Here is a 25,886-nt window from a genome sequence, read left to right on the forward strand (position 1 = left end):
TTTAAAAGATTTTACTGAGTTACTGTTCATAGGAGGAAATCGGTCAATTGAAATACATTCATTTGGCCCTAATCTATGGATTTCACATGACTGGGCAGGAGCGCAGCCATGAGTGGGTCTGGGAGGGCATAGGCCCACCCCATGGGAGCCAGGTCCACCCACTGCGGAATCAGGCCCAGCCAATCAGGATGTTTTCCACACAAAAAGGCTTTATTACAGACAGAAATACTCCTCAGCCGGATGTGGAGGTCCTGGGCTGGCGTGGTTACACGTGGTCTGCGGTTGTGAGGCCAGTTGGATGTACTGCCAAATTCTCTAAAACGACGGTCGGCCACTGATGATCAAGATATAAACATTCAATTATCTGGCAACAGCTCTGTTGGGCATTCCTGCAGTCAGCATGTCAATTGCACACTCCCTCAACACTTGAGACATCTGTGGTATTTTATTGTCCCCAACACAAGGTGCACCTGTGTAATGATCATGCTGTTTAATCAGCTTCTTAATATGCCACATCTGTCTGGTGGATGGATTATCTTGGCAAAGGAGAAATGCTCACCAAGAGGCATGTAAACAAATTTGTGTACCAAATTTGAGAGAAATAAGCTTTTTGTACATATGGAACATTTCTGGGATCTTTTATTTCACCTCATGAACAATGGGACCAACACTTTACATGTGCGTTTATATTTTTGTTCAGTACATATAGTCTTCTTAAATGATGTGATTTTAAACACCTACTCAGGAGGAAGACCACAAGCAAGTGTTTTGGTGCAGGTCAGTGTTTTTCGTCATGAATTTTGACTTTGCAGCTGGCCTATCTATCGGAAATTGCTCAGTTATGCCTCCAGGACAAAACACATCCCAATAAAAATGTGAACCTGCTATTTTGGTCCTCATTTCTCACCTCCCAACCAGGGGTCCAGTTGTGAAATGGTGGTTCAGTATTGCATTAGTCCCTATAATGAAATATCCACACCAAGTGTGGCAAGCATACCCATATTAATAAATATGCATGGGGAAACCATAACAAATACATGATCCTGAAAATGGATGGTTAAGTACAGGTTAACAGACACTCTTGGTAGGGCCATATGTTCTGCTTTTGGAACAGCCCTGACCATACCTAGCCAGGCTAAAGAAAGGGAGCATGATAAGTCAACCCAATCTAAGGCTTCATAAATAATAGATAGGTGCTATAATGACTAAATTAACGGCTCCCAGAGGCTCACATTACTACCTAATTATTAACACTTTCCCAAATATATGTTCATATTTATAAATATCCAAATGGATTTGGCATGCCTGACTTCCACGCATGGACAATATGCATAGCTGAAAAAACGTAATGCCTATGCAAACACACGCATGCATACACACAAGCATTAACATAGAGTCTGTGCATTTAGTTCAGTCTTTTCCATTATGAAACCTGTTGCTGCTGCACAGTGGCTCGTTGTAGCCTATCCTCTTCCACAACGCCATCAACAGAGAAAGATCAATAAAAAGGACATTATTACAGTAGCCTACGTTCTCTTTTTATGGTTGCGATGGCAACGTAGAGATGAATTTCTTAGCTTAGTGAGGGACTGCAAATGACGATTAATTTAACTTCTGAGCAATTACAGGGTACCATGGGTAGGCTAGATTGTTGTGCGCCAACACAGGTTTCTTCAGAATAAACAAGCTGGAAAAGATTTCCTACCTGTCATCAGCCTGCCAGTCACCCAGCAACAGGTCTCGGAACCGGTACCGTGGAGGCAGCGGGAGCACCTCCTTCTCCAGCTCTACCACTACCATGGTCCCCTCCTGAGCGCCGAACCCACCAGCGCACAATGCCAGAGATTGAGACGCGAACAAACAGAGACGCCTCTAGAGGGGCTTATCAAAATTAACAATTATTTTGTTATTCAACTTCCAAATAACACATACCTGTATGAGCACCCTAAAATGTTGTTAATTTATTAATGACACAATGTAATATCTTTCTTCCTCCAATGCAACAGGTCGAGGATGCTCCGCCGTGACATGCACGTGAGTACTTTTGGCTTGACAGGATGCGGAGCAACTGGTTGTCTCTTTGAACATCCGCTGGCTCTTTATGGACGCAGCGAAAGCAGACCCATTTGCTCGAACAATTACATACTCCGAGTCTACGAGCAGTAGGTTACAAGCCCAAATCCCTGCAGGACACATTTTAAATACTGAACAAGTTAATCATATTTGCATGAGCTTTATAGTGATGTGTTGTCGTTTTACTGAAGATGCCTTGTTTATTTATTTCATTTATTCAGGACATGCTCTAATTCTTGTTAATGTAAGCTCAATAAACCATTTATGAGTCATATGCGATATTAAGTTAATCCATTTAAGGACCTAATTTCTCTATATACTTTCAAATGACTAAAACCAAATCAAAACTGTGTAGAAATGATAATGGATTTATATTCATACTGGACGGCCAGTCAATAAACTGACTACAGTTGAAGACGCAAGTTTACATACACCTTAGCCAAATACATTTAAACTCAGTTTTTCACAATTCCTGACATTTAATCCCAGTAAAAATCCCCTGTCTTAAATCAGTTAGGATCACCAGTTTTTTTAAGAATGTGAAATGTCAGAATAATAGTAGAGAGAATGATTTATTTGAGCTTTTATTTATTCCATCACATTCCCAGTGGGTCATTAATTTACATACACTCAATTGGTATTAGGTAACATTGTCTTTAAATTGTTCAACTTGGGTCAAACGTTTCAGGTAGCCTTCCACAAGCTTCCCACAATAAGTTGGGTGAATTCTGGCCCATTCCTCCTGACAGAGCTGGTGTAACTGAGTCAGGTTTGCAGGCCTCCTTGCTCACACATGCTTTTTCAGTTCTACCCACAAATGTTCTATAGGATTGAGGTCAGTGCTTTGTGATGGCCACTCCTATACTTTGACTTTGTTTTCCTTAAGCCATTTTGCCACAACTTTGGAAGTATGCTTGGGGTCATTGTCCATTTGGAAGACCCATTTGTGACCAAGCTTTAACTTCATGACTGAAGTCTTGAGATGTTGCTTCAATATATCCACATAATTTTCCTACCTCATGATGCCATATATTTTGTGAAGTGCACCAGTACCTCCTGCAGCAAAGCACCCCCACAACATAATGCTGCCACCCCTGTGCTTCACGGTTTGGATGGTGTTCTTCGGCTTGCAAGCTTCCCCCTTTTTCCTCCAAACATAATGATGGTCATTATGGCCAAACAGTTCTATTTTTGTTTCATTAGACTAGAGGACGTTTCTCCAAAATGTACAATCTTCGTCCCCATGTGCAGTTTCAAACCGTAGTCTGGCTTTTTTATTCGCGGTTTTGGAGCAGTGGCTTCTTCCTTGCTGAGATGCCTTTCAGGTTATGTCAATATAGGACTTGTATTACTGTGGATATAGATATTTTTGTACCTGTTTCCTCCAGCATCTTCACAAGGTCCTTTGCTGTTGTTCTGGGATTGATTTGTACTGTTTGCAGCAAAGTATGTTCATCTCTAGGAGACAGAACGCGTCTCCTTCCTGAGCGGTATGATGGCTGCATGGTCCCATGGTGTTTATACTTGCGTACTATTGTACAGATGAACATGGCACCTTCAGGTGTTTGGAAATTGCTGCCAAGGATGAACCAGACTTGTGGAGGTCTACAATATGTTTTCTGAGGTCTTGGCTGATTTCTTTTGATTGTCCCATAATGTCAAGCAAAGAGGCACTGAGTTTGAAGGTAGGACTTGAAATACATCCACAGGTACACCTCCAATTGACTCAAATGATGTCAATTAGCCTATCAGAAGCTTCTAAAGCCATGACATCATTTAGTGGGATTTTCCAAGTTGTTTAAAGGCACAGCCAACTTAGTGTATGCAAACTTCTGACCCACTGGAATTGTGATACAGTGAATTATAAGTGAAATAATCTATCTGAAAACAATTGTTGGAAAAATAACTTGTGTCATGCATGAAGTAAATGTCTTAACCTACTTGCCAAAACTATAGATTGTTAACAAGAAATTTGTGGAGTGGTTGAAATACACTTAGGTTGGAGTCATTAAAACTTGTATGTAAACTTCCAACTTCAACTGTACATTCATACAATTTCTTAACTGTCTAGCTCAATAATAGGCTAATCCCCAAACATTCTGAGAGCACAGAACATTCCCAAAACAATGGATAGTCAAATATTTTTTGCTAATTTTGACTACATGGAAATATAACACATTTTCAATGTGGCCCGCTGGATCTCGTTGAAGACCGAATGCGGCACCTGGGGCTATATGAGTTAGACCCCCCTAGTTGTTGGTTTTTACCAAAGTGCATTAAGAAACAGTTAAGTTGTATTTGTTCACACTTGGTCGATTCTGCATGGTATGCCAATTGTTATGCAGGCAACTGTGCAAAATAAATAACTGTGCAGCTGTGTACAGTCATGACACAAATATTAATTTCCACAAAGTTTGCTGCTTCAGTGTCTAGATATTTTTGTCAGATGTTACTATAGAATGCTGAAGTATAATTACAAGCATTTCACAAGTGTCAAAGGCTTTTATTGACAATGACATGAAGTTGATGCAAAGAGTCAATATTTGCAGTGTTGACCCTTCAATGTTTTTTTCAAGACCTCTGCAATCCGCCCTGGTATGCTGTCAATTAACTTATAGGCCACACCCTGACTGATAGCAGCCCATTATTGCATAATCAATGCTTGGAGTTTGTCAGAATTTGTGGGGTTTTGTTTGTCCACCCGCCTCTTGAGGATTGACCACAAGTTCTCAAAGGGATTAAGGTCTGGGGAGTTTCCTGGCCATGGACGCAAAATATCGATGTTTTGTTCCCCAAGCCACATAGTTATCACTTTTGCCTTATGGCAAGGTGCTCCATCATGCTGGAAAAAGGCATTGTTTGTTGCCAAACTGTTCCTGGATGGTTGGGAGAAGTTGCTCTCGGAGGATGTGTTGGTACCATTCTTTATTCATGGCTGTGTTCTTAGGCAAAATTGTGAGTGAGCCCACTCCCTTGGCTGAGAAGCAACCCCACACATGAATGGTCTCAGGATGCTTTACTGTTGGCATGACACAGGACTGATGGTAGCGCTCACCTCGTCTTCTCCGGACAAGCTTTTTTTCCGAGTGCCCCAAACAATCGGAAAGGGGATTCATCAGCGAAAATGACTTTACACCAGTCCTCAGCAGTCCAATCCCTGTACCTTTTGCAGAATATCAGTCTGTCCCTGATGTTTTTCCTGGAGAAAAGTGGCTTCTTTGTTGCCCTTCTTGACACCAGGCCATCCTCCAAAAGTCTTCGCCTCACTGTGCATGCAGATGCACTCACACCTGCCTGCTACCATTCCTGAACAAACTCTGTACTGGTGGTGCCCCGATCCCCCAGCTGAATCAATTTAGGAGATGGTCCTGGTGCTTGTTGGACTTTCTTGGGCGTCCTGAAGCATTCTTCACAACAATTGAACCGCTCTCCTTGGAAGTTCTTGATGATCCGACAAATGGTTGATTTAGGTGCAATCTTACTGGCAACAATATCCTTGCATGTGAAGACCTTTTTGACGGCACATGTTGCCTTACAGGTAACCATGATTGACAGAGGAAGAAAAATGATTCCAAGCACCGCCCTCCTTTTGAAGCTTCCAGTCTATTATTCGAACTCAATCAGCATGACAGAGTGATCACCAGCCTTGTCCTTGTCAACACTCACACCTGTGTTAACGAGAGAATCACTGACATGATGTGAGCTGGTCCTTTTGCATGGCAAAGAGGGACTTTGCAATTCATCTGATTACTCTTCATAACATTCTGGAGTATATGCAGATTGCCATCATACAACCTGAGGCAGCAGACTCTGTGAAAATTAATATTTGTGTCATTCTCAAAACTTTTGGCCACGACTGTAGATAAAGGCGATATTCTTAGAGAATTCATCCAATAGGACTACAATATCCGATAAAATAATCTAATTCAAGTGACACGCACACTTAGGTAAAAATGTGTCAAACGTGTTGATTCATGAAAGAATAACTTGCTCATTACTACTACATGTTTATTATTATTATATGTTTAGCATTATAAACTAATAACTGACAGGTATTAACAATTACAACCCATGTATAAACTCTGTAGCCTATACAGGGTGGCTTTATTTAAAGATCTTGTCTCTCAACTAAAGGCAACAGGTGCTGTTACAACTGCAATGTAGCCTATTTAAGCTTTAATTACATGTCTTACAATGAAAAACTGAAACAGAAAGGACCTCAATTTCTAATAGAAAAACAGGAACCAATCAAACAAAATGTTGTTTCTGGAACAAAAACCTAAAACATTGGAATCTACAAAACAATCTTGCCTATTGTTTTCCAATGTGTCTTTAATCCTGGTTTGCGTCAATGGCAGATTATGACACCCTATTATTCTCTGTCCTCCGACTGTCTTGACTGCTGTAACTCATTGTATTGGGTGTCATTTTTTGTTTGAGAAAGTAGCACTTCGGAGACAGGAAATTGTGATCCCCTAAACCACTTCCTTGAGAATTGGTTTGCCACTACTGTCTTCCCTCAGCATGCAAATCTGACTAAACCATACATGCTCTACTTCTCTGCTTTTGAACCAAAGTGGGTGGGTAGAATTCCCATTCCTTCCCATGAAACCTCTCCAGCATGTCAACTAAACAGATGGGTAATCTGGTTCACGTGCATTTTCATCAGGTTTAGAATATTTTTGCCCTCTAGTGGCCCAAAGTCAAAAGCACACAAATGTGGGTTCCTGTGTCCTCATCTCCTGCACAACAAAACAGAACTCAATTATAGAAATATATTCGCTTCCTCCTGCTGGTAAAGGTCGATAATAAGCCCTAGGAAATGTTCCAAAATCTCTCTAATTGTCAGTTCATGACCACATTTCTGTGTTAGAAGTCATGCATGGAATTTAAAGAGGGTGGGCCGCTGGTCTGTAGCCATGGTAACAACTAAAAGTGTCTGAATATATCAGAGGAGACAGTTCCTGGACTTCAACAACACTACTCCACTCCTACATTATCATACACTGAAAAGGACTGCAGAGTGAAAACTGGATGTCACAAAGGTACTGTATGTCTGACAGGAGTTGAAAGCAGTACAATGTGAATTCAGAACTTTCAACCGAATGTTTAGGATATAAATGAAAAAAAAAAACTAACCGTACTGTAACAAAACATGAACGTAACTAAAGACAGTCAAATATCATTGAACGTCATTTAACCATTCAGAAGTAAGTCTGACAGAATATACAGGCAGAAGCAATTACCCAAATGAAGCATAAAAGAAGAAAAGGCAACCAAACTATTAACAACAAACCAAACTATTTTTAAAAAGGAGATCTGATTTCTCATATAAAAAGGTCTTATTGGCCATTTCAGAGGAAGTCCCAGGCTGTATAAAGCAGTTTAATTCAATGTGATGTTGACTGTTCCTAGAGCATCCACCGCCCAGCCTGGATACTGTTCAGGAGAGGGGAACATTCTCTTCATGAATGTCCTCACAAAGTCTGGGAAGCGACCATCTATGATGCTCTGTCTCATCGACCGCATCAGAGTGAGCTGGACGCAAAGATAGAGGATAAGGTTATTATCTCATCTATGGCAAATAGTAACTAAAGGAAACTATTAACCATTATAGAAACACAGACCTGGTAGGAGATGTTGTGGATGGTAATGTGATGCATGGCTGCGGTGTCACTCTTGAACAGAGCATGCAGATAGGCCCGACTGTGCCTGGAGTCATTGGGGAGCAAATGAAAACTGATCATGTATTTTTTTAAATTGATATATTTAACCTTTATTTAACTAGTTATATTATTTACAATGATGGCCTAGGAACAGTGGATTAACTGCCTTGTTCAGCGGCAGAGCAACAGATTTTTACCTTGTCAGCTCAAGGATTCGATCTAGCAACTTTTTGGTTACTGTTCCAACGCTCTAACAACTAGACTACCCTGACGCCCCATGAGAAAACAATGCTCAGAATCATTCAACCTACAACTAAAAACATCCATTGAAGAGAATTGAGATTTGTAAACCAGTTTCTCTAACCCCTACATACTCCATTCCTTCAACCCTCTGTATTCTGTCCCTCAGTGTACCAGGGTTAATATGCCTTTACCTCCGGCAGGTGGGACACTGGCAGTCTGGGTCTATTGCCTGTAGGTCCTTGGCAAACTGCTTCTTGGTAATCGTCAGAGATCCCCATGGGACCAGGGCTGAGCCAAACCTCTGGGATGAAAGGAAGAAGATCACTTCATTATCATTATAACCATAATCATCAATATAATCATTATAAAGAAAGTAGTACTGCTATGGACTAAATGATAAAAGAAGCTATTGGGTTTCTCTGTACTTGTGATAAGAATATTTATTTCGAAGTAAATTAATAGAGAGTAGGTGACTCATAATATGTAAGAGAATGGAATACTTACTGCAGTGCGTGTTGGGAAGACACAGTCAAACATGTCACAACCCAGAGCAACACACACCACCAGGTCTACTGCATAACTGTGACCCACAGCAAAACACATGAACTACATACATAGAAATATATGTACGGCACGACAAAACATTTGTAATTTATGTAATTTATGCATGTAAATGTGCTGTTATAACATAAGGAAGATGGCAGCCATACCCAACCCCCATGAGGTAGCGAGGCTTCTCCCGAGGCAGGTGGTCTGTGCTGAGTGTCACCATCCTCCAGAAATCATCCTTCTCCTCACCTCCGCTCAACCCACCGATAGCAAAGCCAGGAACATCCCGTTTTGTCATTTCTGTAAAAAGCACAGGAACAGAAAAATATTTTTTAAATTTCACGAAATTTGGTATCAGCATCTGCACAGATAATGTATTTTTCATTAGCTCTTTTCCACCGTATTTCCAAAATAAGATGTTAAACTAATTAGCATGAAGACCGAGCAATTTTCTGTGCTGAACGGCTTTGAGGGAGGTTAGTCATCGATAGACATAGATGAAACAGGGGGGAACATCTTACCCTCTAGACAGGCTTTGCGCAGCTCTGCGTTCAGGCCCCCCTGGATGATGGCAAACAGGTTCTGTCTATCTGGATTCTTATTGGCTGCAATGCAGCGGTCCAGCCAGCGAATCGATCTCCACGTAGCCTCTTCCACCCGCGGCCCAGTCACCGTACTGCTGACCACGTCATCCAACTGCATCATGATGTCTGACCCTGGACAAAACAGAAATGGTGCGATATTAAAATAAAGAACAGGAGTACTACCTGAAGTATAGTGGCTTTACTTTCCAGACTGATTCATTGGAGGTGGATACTGGATTGTGTCCTTCTTACCCAGACTGTTCTGTATGGCGATTGACTGCTCAGGACTCAGAAGGATCTCCTTCCCATCGTAAGGAGATTTGAACTTGACCCCCTCCTCAGTAACCTCAGATAGTTCAACAAGAGACACCATCTGAAAGCCCCCACTGTCCTATGTAGAAATGGTGGGAATTCAAGGAAAATTCCAACAAAAACTATCTTTTGGTTTGTGTTTCAATAGTCCATTGTTGACATACTGTAATCCCAAAATGTTTTTCTTGTCAGCACTCAAGTTTTCAAGATATGTGACCTTCAAAATACAGAAATCCTCCTCATATGATGCATTTTGCATCATATGATGCTCACATATTTTGAAAAGCAGACATTTGGGTGAAAGAGACCCTTGTTCTTTTTAGCCCAATTAAGCAGTCAACACATTAGCTGATACTCACAGTCAAAAGGTTTCTTTTCCAGTTCATGAAGCTATGCAGGCCATTTGCTTTCTCAATCAGCTCAGGACCCTGTGATGGGACAGACAGACAAACACCATCCTCACTGTCTGCAGCACACCAGGTACTGACAACAAAGAGCTGTCTACAAGGTCAATCATCTTTGATACACAATGTGAATAGCCCTAGCACCACTTAATGTAGCCATTGATAATGACTCTCAGTTCCATTACATTACACATAAGAGTTATTGGACGAAGACGTCTTCTATACAGGGGAGTTGTGTTAAGAGCCCTGAAGCTCAGTCTGAACATTAACACGCATCACTTGCAGTACAGTTTTGGAAGCATAAGGACATTATATCTTTCATATTAGCAATAAATAATTTTCAAAAAACAAAAGGTTAAATTTATACACAGCTTTATAGGGTTATACACAGTGTTCTAGGGTTATACACAGCTCAAATGGGTTATACACAGCTTTTTGTCACTGAAAAACACTGTTGGCCGCAACTGTGTTAAACCAGTTAAACAAGTCTACAGTAAGTGTGCATTTGCTCAATTATTTTGATGTGATATGAAAGTAGAGGGATTTATGTTTCTAGTACCGTACAGCAAGTGAGTATCAATTAACGTTTAGATGGAGTATTTGGCTGTTTTGACTTCCTGGGCAAATTTGCCTTTAAAGTGCAAATCAGCAGTTGAAACAATAAGAAAAAAGCCTCTCCACCACTGTTTCACTGAAACACGGAGGGATGGGGCTGGAGATATGTAACCATTCTCACATTCATAGACAGAGCTATGGATGCAAGGACTGACCATCCATGATATCTGACCATCCAATTATAGCTTTGAACATGTTTTGATGCTATACTGTGTTTGTTTACATTAACTTTGTTTACAAAGATTGGAGTAAAACAAAGTTATATTGCATATATTTTGGAGGTATGACAGTTGAACTAAGCTCATGAGGCATTTATAAATGATGTTCTTCAAGAATCAATGGGAACATATCATTAATGTATAAATCCTAAAATGGATGTAGCAAATTCTGATTACCCCTTTAAACAGAACATGTAAGGTCCTTGGACTATAAGAGTAACGTTAGGCTCCTTTCTTACATTATTGGGCTACACTTACCGGCCTCATACCCAAGTGGTATGTGTTGCCAAGACATATCTGACATCCCAGATCATCGAGTTGGTCCACTGTGATTCCCTTCATCGTGCCTTGTGTACCAACAGGCATAAACACTGGGGTGCTGACCGTACAGTGAGGGAGTTTGAGATCACAAGCCCTCGCTTTGGTCACTGGACATTCGGCGATGATTCGGAGAGCAAGAGGAGCAACGATGGAAACGGCTTTCTTGACAACCATGGCTGTTTCAAGGCTGCTCGTTGCAGCTCCTCTGGCTATGGGCGCAGCCATGTTGTTGCACACAGACGACGTCAACAAGCACGTGACATACCGGAACTACAGTAATCTAATATTTGCATTGAGTTGTAAAAAATATGTCTTCATTACAATATAATTGACAGCAAACTCGTAGAAGCTATCCTTGCATGTCTTGTCATTTAATAATTGTATCATCAAGTATTAATTTGCCCATTGAAGCAATGTCCAGAGGTGAACACACCCCTTTGACGTTGAAAACAACTAGCCAATGAAAGGAGAGTGATTGGAGACGAGCAGTGAGATTGACCAATTATTTAATTGACAGGAGGCGGTAGCCTTATCACCGGTTAGGTCGGATGTCGACTTGCCTGACCGGATGGTGGAAGTTTTGTTTTGTAAGTTTTCTATCCGTTTCGTTGACTTTGAGTATTTTTCGTGTTTATAAGAACACGTTACTGTAATCCTAACTAAATTTGAAGTTACACAATTTGTAAGCAGCATATTTTCCTTTGACAGAGTGAAGACAGGGCGGCTTGAAAGGTGGAATTCAACACTTCGGAGTAACCCGAGCACCTTGCTAACTAGTAACGTTAACGTAGTAGGCTAACGTTAGTTCGGGAGGGGAGCCGTTCCAACGAAACCATGGGGAACCGGGGGATGGAAGATTTGATCCCCCTTATCAACAAACTTCAGGACGCGTTCAGTTCCATCGGCCAGAGTTGTAACTTGGACCTACCGCAAATTGCTGTGGTCGGTGGGCAGAGTGCTGGAAAAAGCTCGGTCTTGGAAAATTTCGTTGGCAGGTTGGTGGTGCTCACTCAACTCAATTTGCAAAAGCTCCCTGGAGTCAGCTTTTAGTAAGAAATGTCGCTAGCTAGATAACCAGTTGGTAAAGTTGTGAGATGATCCGTGCTCCTAAACTGGTATTTGGTCACATACTCATTTACGCACTTGGCGTAAGCAAACAAAACAAAACGAAAGAGGAGGAACAACGAAATGTTGACGTTAGATGCGACGTTTGCGTGGCAAGCCAGGGCGGATGACAAATGTTTCAAAGGAAATCGTGAAAAGTTGCCTGGAGGCACTGGTCTAGGACCAGAAATATTACGTAGTAGTATCTATTTATGTAAGGAAATAAAACTAAATGCAATAAATATGGACCAAATAACTTTGCTATCTAGCGTTTTGGGGGCAACTTGCTCCTGCAATAGTGTCAGCTGTTGTCAGCAGGGCCGAACACGAAAATTAAATCAGGCTACTTCAGTCGACTGATCAGTAGATTAGATTGTTAACTTAATTATTTGTGTATTGTAGACTGTTCCCAGTACACATTCAATTGTTTTACATTTGAGATGTATGTAATTCATAACTCTCTGGGTGACATGATGACATGACATGATGACATTACACAACAGAACACAACTAGCTACAGTAGCTGCTTGTTTCAGTCTGGCATGGCTATGTTGGGCATAATCTGTATGGAGTGTAGTCTAGAATTTAGGTATATGAAAAACATTTAGTTGAATATTAGGCTGCTTGTCTCCCTTTAAATCCACTTAAATATGATGCTGCACTTGGCAAGTTGGGGTGCCACAAAGAGGCCAACAACATTGGTTTATTGGTTTCCCAGAGGTGTTTGCATAGGATCTGCTGTTGTGTATAATTTCTATACCCTTATGAATTTTATAGCCTTTGCCTGTAAAAAAAACAAAAAATATTACCGGTAGTTAGGCAATGTATCCTGCGTAAATATGCTGTATAGTTTTGTGGGGTCCAAAGAACTTGTTTATAGTGGTTGAGTACAGAGATAATAGGTGGGTGTAGTGTAGACTGGAGAAAAATGTATTTTGTTGATGTCACACTGGTGTTTAGTCTTTGAATGACTCCGTTCCATTACACAAGTCATTGGAGGTTAATATCCCCAACGCTCGGTCTGAACATTTAACGCCTTGATCACACTGACAGTGTTATGCATTTTGGTACACCAGGAGTACATTAATTTCCAATGGAACGCTGCGTTGGCCGAAGGTATGCGTCCAACTGTACGCATAGACAGCTTGACAAAAATGTTAGCAGAAGGTGAATGTTAAACTTTTGTTGCACAGCATCCAGATGCTGCAAACTATTTTGCGCAAACACTGTAGGTGTGATCAAGGCGTAACCTGCATCGCTTGCGGTACGGTTTTGGAAGCTTACGGACCTTTTTCTTTCATATCAGCGGGAAATAATTTTCTAAAACGAAAGCATAAATTGATATACACCTTTTTAATAGGGTTAGGGTTACTGTTCTCACAACGCCATATCTCCATGTTACAGCGCATGTTTATGCGAGACAGATGCTAATTAGCTATCTAGCATGCTATGAACACCTGTGTGTGACGGAAGATGGCTGCCAGAAATGTGTTGTCACTGAAAATACTGTCATGTGATAAAGCCTGTTAAAACATTGTAAAGTAAGTGTATGTTTTGCATAGTGAAATGATATTGGTGTAACATTAAAAGTAAAGGGCTTTATGATTTTAGAATCGATTCACGTTTAGATGGAGTTTTGGGCTACCAGAGCCAGTCTACCTCTGAAAATAACAACATAAGATCCTTGGACCTTAATGAGTAATGGTAGACTTCTTAAGAGTACAGCTTGGGCTAACTGGTGTTCTGCCCTTGTTTCAAAGAGAAACCTAGATGTAGGCTGGTCTCCCGCTGGTCTCCCACTGGTCTATTTAGAAGTTCCATGCCACACCTGGAAATCGGCAGCGGGACAGGACCCACTATGCACAACCTATATTATCTCAGTCTATCACTAGGCAACATTCTATACTTTTGTGTTTGTTGCACATAATCAATCACCTTGGGTCTAATACTTTCCCCCTGTGAGGCTAATGAATGTAAATATGTACTCTATACCTGAGCTGCTCTAGTTTTGTTCATTTATAATGCACTGACTGTCCCTATCACTCACTAACCCAGTTTAGTGTTGGCTCTGACTGTTGGATAGGTTGTGTGTGTGATGTATAAACAACAGGTGTTTACCTGGCCCTGTGGGGTCTGTCATCATTTCCTATTTTCTCGCTAGCCTAGTCTGTTTTTAAACAAAAATGATCTATCAGCAAGAAATAGGCATTCAATAGAATTTCATGACTATAGCATTGTGTTGACTCACAGCTTATTGCAGAACTAGGCAACTCATCATTTCCACTTTAGTGCTTCCTCTTTCTCACCCCATTTGATGGTCCTCTGTAGCTCAGTTGGTAGAGCATGGCGCTTGTAATGCCAGGGTAGTGGGTTCAATCCCCGGGACCACCCATACGTAGAATGTATGCACACATCGCTTTGGATAAAAGCGTCTGCTAAATGGCATATATTATTATTTTTATATTTTTTCCCATTTGCCTGTTTGTGTTGTGCACTCTAACCCACAGCCCTCTTTAACAGGCTGGTCCTGTCTCTGTCTACCACATCAGCAGTGTGTGACATCACCCTTCATATAAACACACAAAACAAGCACCCATGAAAGCAGCTTGTTAAGCAGGTTTTCCCAATTCAAAGACTCACTCAGAAGAATATTACACACACACACACACACACACACACACACACACACACACACACACACACACACACACACACTTTTTCTAGCTTTGCCTTGCACCTCATACATGGAGCATTTCCATAGTCAAATAGGAACATACTAGATGACCACTCAACAAACGCATGTAGTTTCAGATGAGGGACTTTGTGTTCAAATAGCACTTGACAGATGTCTGCTGTAATTAACGTTAGTCATTTGCTGCTGACCTCAATTTTCCTGCCAGAAATGACCTCCCACATTCCCCTGTTGACAGCTCTTAGGGAAGTAAGCTCACACACAGGTGCACACGCAAACATGCCTACACAAATGCACAACAAAGCATTTAGAGTTATGCCCATATGAGAGGGACGTGTAATGGGGGTCAGTGTGATGCTAACAGCTTAGCTTCCTCCACTGTCCGACTGCCCTTGCCTGGCTACGCCACGGACCTTAGATCCAGACCCATTGCTGAGAAGGAACTGAGTACCTCTCTGACACTTTACTGAATTTGAACACATTCTGGGCTGTCTGATTGGTCCTGAAACCGATGGGTTGAGCCAGAACACGTGGGTAAAGCAGCTGTTTAAAAATGTCATTGGCTTTGATACTCTGATTGATCCAATCGATGATGGCTTTGTTTTGTATAAGGCCCCTGGTCACCACAAATGACTTCAGTGATGGCAGTCTCAGACTAAACTATGTAGCGAATCACAGAGCAACGGAACAATTTAGTATGAGTTGTCAGGCCCATACTGGGCTTGAACCTGTGATCCTCTGCTTTGCAACACATGTGACCGCCCTCAACAACCTTCCAACTGGTTACGCCACCCAAAATATATCCAAATTGTATTGTTACCACCACATCATCAACATTAAGGGACATGGGCAGCTGTGAGGAGGAGGTTTTATTCTCCAGGTCTTTAACTGTTTTCCAGAACTTCTTGGTTAGACCCACAGAGAGAGAAGTTACTTTAAGGAGCAATAACTTTGGCCTTCTGGATGGCCTGAGTGCACTTATTTCTCATTTGCCTGAGCCAGTCAGACTGAAGATGCTTGTGCCGAGCCTTTCGCCACATGGAATTCTTGAGGTGGAGTAACTCTGCCTGAGCACAGTCGAACCAGGGTCTGAATCTGTCTTTAATTCTCATTTTCTTTATGGGGCGTGTTTGTTAACAATACCACTGAAAATATTTATAAAAAATAAGGTACAACCGTCTTCGACAAAGGGAATCAAGTGGATTCTATACAAATTTAGAGGCCAGGTCATAAAGGAAAGCTTGCTCAGTTTTTTTTTTTTTTTTAGTCAAGCCACTATGGCAAATCAGGACAGGTTGTTTTGCTGAACAGCCATTGCGAACACAGGCTGTAAAACGGTGATCACTAAGAGGTCATTACAGAAAACATCAATGATACATCAGGATTAATTGTGAGGATCACACCAAGAAGAGTAGCCATTGGGGCGGCAGGTAGCCTAGTGGTTAGACTGTTGGGCCAGTAACAGAAAGGTTGCTAGATCGAATCCCTGAGCTGACAAGGTAAAAATCTGTTGTTCTGCCCTTGAACAAGGCAATTAACCCACTGTTCCTAGGCCGTCATTGAAAATAAGTATTTGTTCTTAATTGACTTGTGTAGTTAAAAATAAATAAATAATACAAATTTGGGTGTTTGGAGTCGTACTTTGTGGGATTGGTAATAAACAATCTGAAAGTTGTAGTGAGTCCCATTGCTTTAGGAGTTGGTCAGGTGGTTTAAGCATGTTCCAGTTATGGTCACCTAGCAGGACAAATTCAGACTTAGTGTAAGGGGCCAGGAGGGAGCTTAGGGCAGGTAGGGTACAGGTCGGTGCTGATGTTGGCCAAAAACACCCAGCAACAATCAACGGAGCTATTTGAAAGTTTAATGCTTAAAACCAGAATTAAATTGTTTAGGGACACACCTGGTAAGGTTTGCCACTCCACCTTTGGAAGATCTGTCTTGCTGAAAAAGGTTATAACCAGAAAGGTTAACATCAGTGTTCAAAACCTTCCTTAACCACGTCTCAGTAATGACCAACACATCTGGATCGGAGCTTTGAACCCACACTTTCAATTGATACATTTTAGGCAATAAGCTTCTAGTGTTAACGTGCAGAAAACCCAGGCTTTTACGAGAGAAGAAATCAGTGAAACAGATATCAGTGCACAAGTCAGAATTGGGGCTAGCAACAGTAGATGGGCCAGGGTCTACATGCACATTTCCAGATATCATCAGCAGTAATAGTCAGGGCACGGCGAGAGCTCTGCAATGTTGATGCCTTGTGACATTTGAATGTGCATCAGATGGCAACAAGATCATATTGTACAATTTCATCAGGTAACATGAATATAAAGCCGACAAGAGATGGATAGGATGGGATGCCAAGAGTCCATGTAACCTGTCCCACGGTTGGGTAAACAAGCAAGTTCATAGTCAACAAAGTGTGCAGGAGTCATGAGGCAAATAGCATAAAGCAGAAGAAAGAAATGTATAAGGACTTGGGGCTAGCCGTTGTAAGTTCAGAGTCACTCGTCCCAACAAGAGCTTGAGAGAGTAGCTCTCTGAGTCCAGTAGGCTATAAAAGTATGATAGAAAATAAATCTATAGTAGGCCTATCCTAGTTAATTGAAGTGTTTCTGAGTAAGTTAATTAGCCTATCTAAAATTCTGATCAGTCCAAAGTCTGCAGTGTGTGTAAGTGCATGTGTGTTGGAGGTGAGTGAAAGCCTGGAAGAGAGGGGGGAGTGTGGTGGGGGTACCTATAACAAACAGGGGGAGACAGGCTAGGGCAGACAGTGAACAGATCGCCAGGTGGATTCCAAGCAGCAGTGCAGCAGGCAACGGGAGTAGGTGTCACACCCACTTGGGAGAAGCTTTTTTTCGGGAGGCAGATTCCTTGTAGAAAATGCCAGCTATCTACTTAAAGTAGCTAGTAAGTCTCTGTCTACCAATCTTAACATGGAATGGTTTGGGTCCTGATGCCGATCACTATGGCATTTAGGCTGTTCGAAATGTTTTCTTCTGTTTTGATGTTGTTTTTGGGTATATTTTTGTTACATAAGTTCAAATCAACATGTATTTGTCATATGCACAGGATGCAGCATAAACGGTGCAATACATTTATTTTCTTGTGGACTTCCTCAACACTGCAGTAATAATACCATTACCAGTAAAACTAATACTGTCATTAATAGTATAAAAGTTGACAAAGTAATTAAAAAATCAAGTAATAATTAAGGATTTATTGTAAGCATTTACAGAATATACTGTGAATATTACAAATGCCAGTGTGCTGATATCAAGTTGTTTTAAGAGGTGCTTAGGCTATATGAAGTGTTGTAGCTCTTGGTTTGAGACAGGATTACTTTAATTAAGAAAGTATGGCTCCGTGGCATAATGCAAGCTACAGAAGCAAACATACATGGCATGTGGGTGAAAGAGAAACCTGAGAAGAAGTGGAGTGTTTGACTCATTTTTCTGAATATTCTTTGAAGTAGCGTCATAACATCACAGAAGTTCTTCTGGGGGTGAAGATGGTCATTTCTGTCAGTGTAGACACTGAGACATGCCAAAGAAGTGTAATGACAGACTGGTGTTGGAGGTCTCTGTCTCTCTGTCTCTCTGTCTCTCTGTGTCTCTGTGTCTCTCTCTGTCTCTGTGTCTCTTTCTGTCTCTCTCTGTCTGTCGGGGGGGGTTCTCTCTGTCTACAGTAGCAACGATTAATGAGTCCAGCAGTGGGAATACACCCTAGAAATTAGAGCAGCTCTTGTTCTGTCCCGCCTTGGCTGCCTGCCTCCACACTTTTGTTGTGCTAGGTGAATTCCGTTGAGCTCTGATGTCATCTAGCCTAATGGTTGACTGGCAGCCGCTTAAGTCTTTGACTCTGACTCATGTGTTCCTCTTCCATTGATTATGACGTTTCACAATGAGCAAAAGTCAGTTCGGATGTCAGTGAAATGTACCACCGCAAGATATCTTGTAATGAGTCGTGTAGCAGAAGTTGAAGTAGGCATTTCATAAGGCAGTCTAATTGAATGTGGACCTCCGTCTCCCAGGTGCCCTGCTGCTATTGACTGTCGCTGGTCAGGAGGGATGGCGTTTGCCCGTGGTATTCTGTTCATGTTGGAGACGTGATCGACTTTCCTTGTTGTTCCCTGAAACTGACTAGTGGTTGTTTTTTTTTTTGTGTGTGATTTTAGGACATGTTTATACATCAACTCTAATTACGCTGCAGCTAGCGACTGGAACGAGCTGCAAAAAACACTCAAACTGGACCGTTTTATCTCAATCTCTTCATTCAAAGACTCAATCATGGACACTCTTACTGACAGTTGTGGCTGCTTCGCGTGATGTATTGTTGTCTCTACCCTCTTGCCCTTTGTGCTTTTGTCTGCCCAATGTTTGTACCATGTTTTGTGCTGCTGCCACGTGCTGCTGCTGTGTTGTCTTAGATCTGTCTTTATGTGGTGTTGTGGTGTCTCTCTGGTCGTGATGTGTGTTTTATCCTATATTTTTATTAGATTAGTTTTGTTTTTAATCCCCCGTCCCTGCAAGAGGCCTTTTGGTAGGTCATCATTGTAAATAAGAATTTGTTCTTAAATGACTTGCCTAGTCAAATGTAAAATAAAAACACTCACTCACTCAGCAACTGTGTGTCTATGTACATAAGGACAACCAAAGGGTTTATATCAGACTTATCAGACATCTGACACCCAGGAGGATGTTTTGAAATACTGGTTAAAAGCTTCTGTGTGTTTGAGCATGGCAATAAGCTAACATGGATGACCTAGGTTCCTGTCCAGGGTAGAGGTCGACCGATTCTGATTTTTCAACGCCGATACCGATTATTGGAGGACCAAAAAAGCCGATACCGATTTTACATCTGCCGATTTTTAAAATAAAAATAATATTAAAAAAATAATATATATATATATTTTTTAATTGTGATAATGACAATTACAACAATACTGAATGAACACTTAGTTTAACCTAATATAATATGTCAATAAAATCAATTTAGCCTCAAATAAATAATGAAACGTTCAATTTGGTTTAAATAATGCAAAAACAAAGTGTTGGAGAAGAAAGTAAAAGTGCAATATGTGCCATGTAAGAAAGCTAACTAAAGTTCCTTGCTCAGAACATGAGAACATATGAAAGCTGGTGGTTCCTTTTAACATGAGTCTTCAATATTTTTATTTTACCTTTAACTAGGCAAGTCAGTTGAGAACAAATTCTTATTTTCAATTACGGCCTAGAAACAGTGGGTTAACTGCCTGTTCAGGGGCAGAACGACAGATTTGTACCTTGTCAGCTCGGGGATTCAACGCTCTAACCACTAGGCTACCCTGCCATCCCAGGTATTCCCAGGTATGAAGTTTTAGGTTGTAGTTATTATAGGACTATTTCCCTCTATCATTTGTATTTCATTAATATTAGATGTTCTTATAGGCACTTTAGTATTGCCAGTGTAACAGTATAGCTTCCGTCCCTCTCCTCGCTCCTACCTGGGCTCGAACCAGGAACACAACGGCAACAGCCATCCTCGAAGCAGCGTTACCCATGCAGAGCAAGGGAAACAGCTACTAGAAGGCTCAGAGCGAGTGACGTTTGAAACGCTATTAGTGCGCGCTAACTAGCCAGCAATTTCACTTCGGTTACAGCAGCCTCATCTCGGGAGTTGATAGGCTTGAAGTCATAAACAGCGCAATGCTTGACGCACAACGAAGAGCTGCTGGCAAAACACATGAAAGTGCTGTTTGAATGAATGTTTACGCGCCTGCTTCTGCCTACCACCGCTCAATCAGATACTTAGATACTTGTATGCTTGTATGCTCAGTCAGATTATACACAACGCAGGACATTCTAGATAATATCTAGTAATATCATCAACCATGTGTTGTTAACTAGTGATTTATGATTGCTTGTTTTTTTTATAAGATAAGTTTAATGCTAGCTAGCAACTTGCCTTGGCTTACTGCATTCGCGTAACAGGCAGTCTGTCTCCTTGTGGAGTGCAACGGTCGTTATTGTGTTGGACTAGTTAACTGTATGATTGGATCCCCGAGCTGACAAGGTGAAAATCTGTCGTTCTGCCCCTGAACGAGGCAGTTAAAACACCGTTCCTTGGCCGTCATTGAAAATAAGAATGTGTTCTTAACTGACTTGCTTAGTTAAATAAAGATGAAATAATGGTGTAATTTGTTTTTAAATACAGATTTCTGATTGTTATGAAAATTTGAAATCGGCCATTCCGATTAATCGGTCGACCTCTAGTCCAGGGTGAATAATTAATAGAGGGGCACTAGCCTAACCCTTGTTGCTCCCCTTCTCAGAGAGTCATCTGACATGGCTGTATCTATCAACACCTGTACTCAAATAAACAAATACCACACTAAGGACAATAAAAACGCTATTAGCAGATGCTGCCATTAAATGGTTACCACTCTGCTTTGGCTTTCTGTAGAATGGTTCTGTGTGCTGAATTGCACTCTGTGGTATTAATCAAATGTAATTTTCCATGCTTTTCTCTTTTATGTGTACGTGTGTTATTGGACTATGAATAACTTGATGTAGATCATTGAGGATCATGTGGTCTCCACTCTAGCTCTCTGTGTGGCTGTCGTACTGTGATGTCATTGTCCCAGGGGGCTGGAGTATGGAGGTCATATCTAGCTGTACAAGCTGGTTGGGGCTGGGCTGTTATCTGATTTGCTGTGCCAGTGCTGGCAGCGGAGTAGAGGAGACTAGTGGACTGTGAACCTGGGAGTTGACCAGGAACTGACTGACTCACATGGTTTGCGAATTGGAAGGTTTTGCCTAAATGGTAACAAATTAATTGGAAATGATGCTGCTTAAAGGGAAAAGCAATAGGAATGTTGACCATCTAAAATCTGTCTTGTACATCAAGCTGCATCTTTGCAAAAGCTCAGTCACACACTGTCCACTCAGCTTTTGTAGTCTATTTGATTCTTGAAAGTGGACTGAAAGCCTGGTGTGGCAGTCAGACTTGAGGCTGTGAATGTGGGAACCATAATGATAGAGGTCTAAGATGCCACATGAGTTAATCCCATGCCTCTCACCAAACCTCAGACCCATGTTTGTGTTCCACACCCCTCCTGGTAAACCATACAGTGACCTCAACATTTCAGTCTACTACACAGTCATCCACGTACAAAGTCTACTACACACTGTTTACTACATTCATCTTAACCTTTTGCATCTTAATGAGAACAGACAAACATTATTAATATTTATAATTTATTAATTGAACATGCTAACCTTTTTGTCTTTGTTTAAACATTTTACTATGGAACCATTTTATATTTAGATCAGGCCAGTACTCTACACAGACCGGTGCACCATAACCAGTCAGCTGCAGTAGGCCTATGTGCAAATAGCCATTGCCATATATGGATCTGCCATTCACTTTTGAACTGGACTGTGTTTACAGCATGAGCGGTCACTAGTAGATGCACTTGTTTTGAGATCAAAGCGAGAGCTGCATGTTGCCACCTGTGCACATGTGTTCATATTCTTTGCCAGTTAGTGAGTTATTATCCCAGTTATAGCTAACTTTTAGTCATCAATGGAGTGGATGCTTCATAGAAGAGTTCAAAATGTGTCCATTTCTAGCCATCTTTGAAAAGCGAGTCCGTTAAAGAACTGGTCTTAAAAGGGCAGTGTTGTATTTTGAGACTATTGAATAAGCTAAGCGGAATAATAGGCAGAGGGTAGCATAATTTGTCTGATTCTCTGTAATAATGGTATGGGAATAATGAATTTTATTTTGTAAAGGGGTTTCTTGCATCAAGCAACACATTTTCAGTCACCTTATCTGAAGGACAAGTGAATAAACAGGTTAATGTAAGGCCCTGCATGTTTTTTTTTCTCAAACGTCTCATGGAATGTACAGTAGTTGCTCCACTAAAAGTTTGCGATTATGCTGTGGGACTTGGAGGTAATTTGTGTTTTTAGTGCAGTACCCTGTGTCACCACTTCATTGCTCCAGACCAGCGAATGGGGGAGTTAGAGCACTGATTATGCTTTTGGGTTCTACTGTGCTTTTGGGTCCTACTAATGAATGGGCAACATAAACCTAAATGGAAACTGATAATTGTGCACAACTTCAGTATTACTTACTAAAACACTTGTTACACTAAATTTATTTAATTTTGTTGGGATTATTTTGCTTTTACTGTAGGCCACTCCTGACCGGTCATGTTGTACAGCGCCTGAGTGGCGCAACGGTCTAGGACACTGCATAGCAGTGCTTGCTGTTGCAACAGATGCTGGTTCAATACCTGTGCTGGCTTTGACTGGGAGAACCATAAGATGACTGCAGGTTTTGGTATCTCTCCCTCTAAAAACAGAAATAATTCTAAATGACAAACTGGCTTTATTTACAAATCACTCCATGTCCAAGAATGGCCTTTTTCTCTCTCATTTTACGTAATATGAAAACTAAATAATATCCAAAATATTGTTATTTTTTAAACAAAGTGATTATTAATTTAGAATGATATAAAAGCCTATTGAATATTCTCATAGATCTATTATTATTAACCCACTTATTAGCAGGACAATATATATTGGTTCCTGAGGGGGGGGGGGGCATTGCACTCATAATGGCGCTGACTAGGGAAACGTTCCAGTTGTTCTGTTCTTAGTGCCAGTCTGCACTTTCAAACTAAATCAATAACTAATAATGCTTTCCTTAATAAATTAGTGGTAAAAATACTCTTTCAAAATGCCAACGTTTGCTTAGTTATGGATCCATAACGAATTACTATGGGAATAAATATCCCTGAATTACATAAATATTGGAACAACGTTGTCTAATGAAGGTAAACAAATTGTTGTTTACTGGAATATACTCTTTCAAACACATACGGTCACGTTGTAAAGCACCATTATGGATACTAGCAGGGCTATATTTTGGCCTTTATGGGCAGCACACAATTGGACCAGTGTTTCTCTCCCTCTAAAAACAGAAATAAATGTTTTGGCATTTACAAATATTATTTTGGCCTTTTTTATTCAGATTACAATCCCTCATTTATTTTTAAATTTTAAACAAAATAACCTCAAATATTGTTTATATATTATCAAGTTGATGACAGTCATATAAACCAGCTCCTACATAAAGCTGAGTGACTCACTCATTCATGGCTTTGGATCAAAATAAATAAGTAATATATGCCATTTAGCAGACGCTTTTATCCAAAGCGACTTACAGTCATGTGTGCATACATTCTACGTATGGGTACCAACATGCTTTCTCATAGTCTTTAAAGAAATGTTTTTTGGGGAGACCCATGAGGTGGCGTTTGGTTTTCATATTTTTTGTATACTGTAGGCCTACCGTAGACGACGTGAGTCTCACTAGTGTTGAGTAATGTGCTGTTAAAAGTGGTGTAAGTCTTATTTATGTAAAGAGCATATTGAAGTTCGAAGCAATAGTATTTGAAGCAATAGCCTACAACTATTTTAGAACCATTCCCACTGCTCTGAGACAAGCATGGGGGCTGTTCTTGATATATCAATGAGATTTTTATTTTCTCTTAATCTCTGTGTGTATTGGTTAGACTAGAATTAGAATATGTTATGTTCTTAGTGTAACTTTTTATTTAACTTGGCAAGTCGGTTAAGAATAAAATCATATTTACAACGACAGCCTACTCCTTCTTTAGCTAAATTTAGCTAGATTCTATAGATAGCCCAGTACTGTACTCCAGACTGTCACGTTGTACAGCGCCATATTTTCCTTTCTGTCCTAATGGAAACTCAGAGTTTTTTTCTTTTCTTTTTTCTTGGAATAGAAACACCATAATATTAATTAAGCAAGTACCAGTCAAACGTTTGGACACCTACTCATTCCAGGCTTTGTCTTTTTTTAAACTATTTTCTACATTGTGGAATAATAGTGAAGACATCACAACTATGAAATAACACATATGGAATCAGTTAAATTCTTATTTACAAGGACAGCCTACTCCTTCCTCCCTGTCAGGGAATTGAACCCCGGTTTCTCGCATGCCAGAACGACACAGGGATTCTTTAGAGGGTTTTTTGTTTTTCTTGGAATAGAAACACCATTTTCAGAAATGTTGCTAAATTCATTTTCTTAATATCATTCCCATATACTATATTCTTACAAAAAGGTTTTAAATTCTCTAGTACAGCCACGATTGAAGGCTATCAAAAGCTTCTCAAAGATGCCCTCTGGTGGTCAAACTAGCACTAACTAGTGTCAGTCTACTACAGTCATCCAGGGACACAGTCTAGAACACATCTACTACAGTCATCCAGTGACTAGGAACTAGAAGCACAAGCATTTCGCTACACTCTCATTAACCTGTTGCGATGAGAAATCCCGTATCCGGGATCCTATTTATAGCCTCAGGCTCATTACCATAACGCAACGTTAACTATTCACGAAAATCGCAAATGAAATAAATATATTTGCTCTCAAGCTTAGCCTTTTTTTAATGCCTGTTAGGGATGATGTGAGTTTTCGCAGCTTTTTGTTAAAAATCGCGCAACATTTCAAAGTCCTGCTACTCATGCCAGGAATATAGTATATGCATATGATAAGTATGTGTGTGTAGAAAACACTCTGAAGTCTCTAAAACTGGTTAAATCTATGTCTGTGGCTATAACAGAACACGTTTAGGAGTAAAAATCCCAGGGAAAACTGTTCACCAAAAACACAAAAAAAATATTCATCCGCCAGTCAATGTATTGTCTAAGTCGATAGAAAATAGATGAGGTTCCGATTACAATGCCTACAGCTTCCACACGATGTCGCCAGTACTGGCATTTCATGGCTGGTTTATCCTTGGTGAGATGACGTATAGGCACTTCCTGTCTTGGGGCGCACCGGAGGAAGTTATGAAAGTGAAAAAATGGACTATGATTTCAAGACTTGCTGCTATCGAATACAGATCGCCCCGTGATCAATTTGATCGATTGTTAACATTTATTAATACCTAAAGTAGTTTATAGGCAACATTTTTTTAATTTTAAAAAGTGACGTTGCGTCTTGTAAAGGTGAATTTTCCTGGATCAGACCGGCCTTCATAAAATGACATTTTGGGTATACAATGACTGATTTAATCGGGAAAA

General features: G+C 40.6%; 3 protein-coding genes across 18 annotated transcripts in view; 1 reads left to right on the forward strand and 2 right to left on the reverse strand.

Annotated features, from left to right (window-relative positions):
- LOC124016080 (potassium channel subfamily T member 2-like) overlaps window positions 1–2,134 on the reverse strand; it is a 110,430-nt gene extending 108,296 nt beyond the window's left edge. For 2 of the 4 annotated variants that reach the window (XM_046331605.1, XM_046331602.1), the window contains exon 1: window positions 1,706–2,134. In XM_046331605.1, coding sequence (XP_046187561.1) covers window positions 1,706–1,800 — 95 coding nt within the window. In that variant the 5' untranslated portion in view covers window positions 1,801–2,134. The remainder of the gene's footprint in view (window positions 1–1,705) is intronic. The other 2 variants (XM_046331603.1, XM_046331604.1) reach the window with 2 other exon arrangements.
- Window positions 2,135–6,128: 3,994 nt separating this feature from the next.
- LOC124015239 (queuine tRNA-ribosyltransferase catalytic subunit 1-like) lies at window positions 6,129–11,393 on the reverse strand. Of its 2 annotated transcripts, XM_046330311.1 has the most exons (9): window positions 10,923–11,381; window positions 9,787–9,855; window positions 9,368–9,506; window positions 9,053–9,247; window positions 8,693–8,831; window positions 8,487–8,562; window positions 8,174–8,283; window positions 7,701–7,785; window positions 6,129–7,611 (listed from the first exon to the last, which is right to left on the reverse strand). In XM_046330311.1, the coding sequence occupies exons 1-9, from the start codon at window positions 11,208–11,210 to the stop codon at window positions 7,459–7,461; spliced, it is 1,254 nt and encodes a 417-aa protein (XP_046186267.1). In that variant the 5' UTR covers window positions 11,211–11,381; the 3' UTR covers window positions 6,129–7,458. The 2 variants fall into 2 exon arrangements, with proteins under 2 accessions (XP_046186267.1, XP_046186268.1); XM_046330312.1 differs by lacking the exon at window positions 8,487–8,562 and having other exon boundaries at window positions 8,174–8,281; window positions 10,923–11,393.
- A 39-nt stretch (window positions 11,394–11,432) lies between these two features.
- dnm2a (dynamin 2a) overlaps window positions 11,433–25,886 on the forward strand; it is a 44,649-nt gene continuing 30,195 nt past the window's right edge. For 11 of the 12 annotated variants that reach the window (XM_046330299.1, XM_046330301.1, XM_046330298.1 and 8 more), the window contains exons 1-2: window positions 11,433–11,572; window positions 11,694–11,980. In XM_046330299.1, coding sequence (XP_046186255.1) covers window positions 11,820–11,980 — 161 coding nt within the window. In that variant the 5' untranslated portion in view covers window positions 11,433–11,572; window positions 11,694–11,819. The remainder of the gene's footprint in view (window positions 11,573–11,693; window positions 11,981–25,886) is intronic. The other variant, XM_046330310.1, reaches the window with a different exon arrangement.

The sequence above is a fragment of the Oncorhynchus gorbuscha genome, linkage group LG26 (assembly GCF_021184085.1).
Source record: "Oncorhynchus gorbuscha isolate QuinsamMale2020 ecotype Even-year linkage group LG26, OgorEven_v1.0, whole genome shotgun sequence".
NCBI lineage: Eukaryota > Metazoa > Chordata > Actinopteri > Salmoniformes > Salmonidae > Oncorhynchus > Oncorhynchus gorbuscha.

Excerpts from the sequence above, each read along its gene's own strand:
- LOC124015239 (XM_046330311.1), bottom strand. The coding sequence starts at position 11,210 with ATGGCTGCGCCCATAGCCAGAGGAGCTGCAACGAGCAGCCTTGAAACA. Across the intron at positions 9,248-9,367 it reads CGCCATACAGAACAGTCTGG|GGTCAGACATCATGATGCAG; the intron begins GTAAGAAGGACA and ends TGTTTTGTCCAG. Across the intron at positions 7,786-8,173 it reads CAGTGTCCCACCTGCCGGAG|GCACAGTCGGGCCTATCTGC; the intron begins GTAAAGGCATAT and ends CAATGACTCCAG.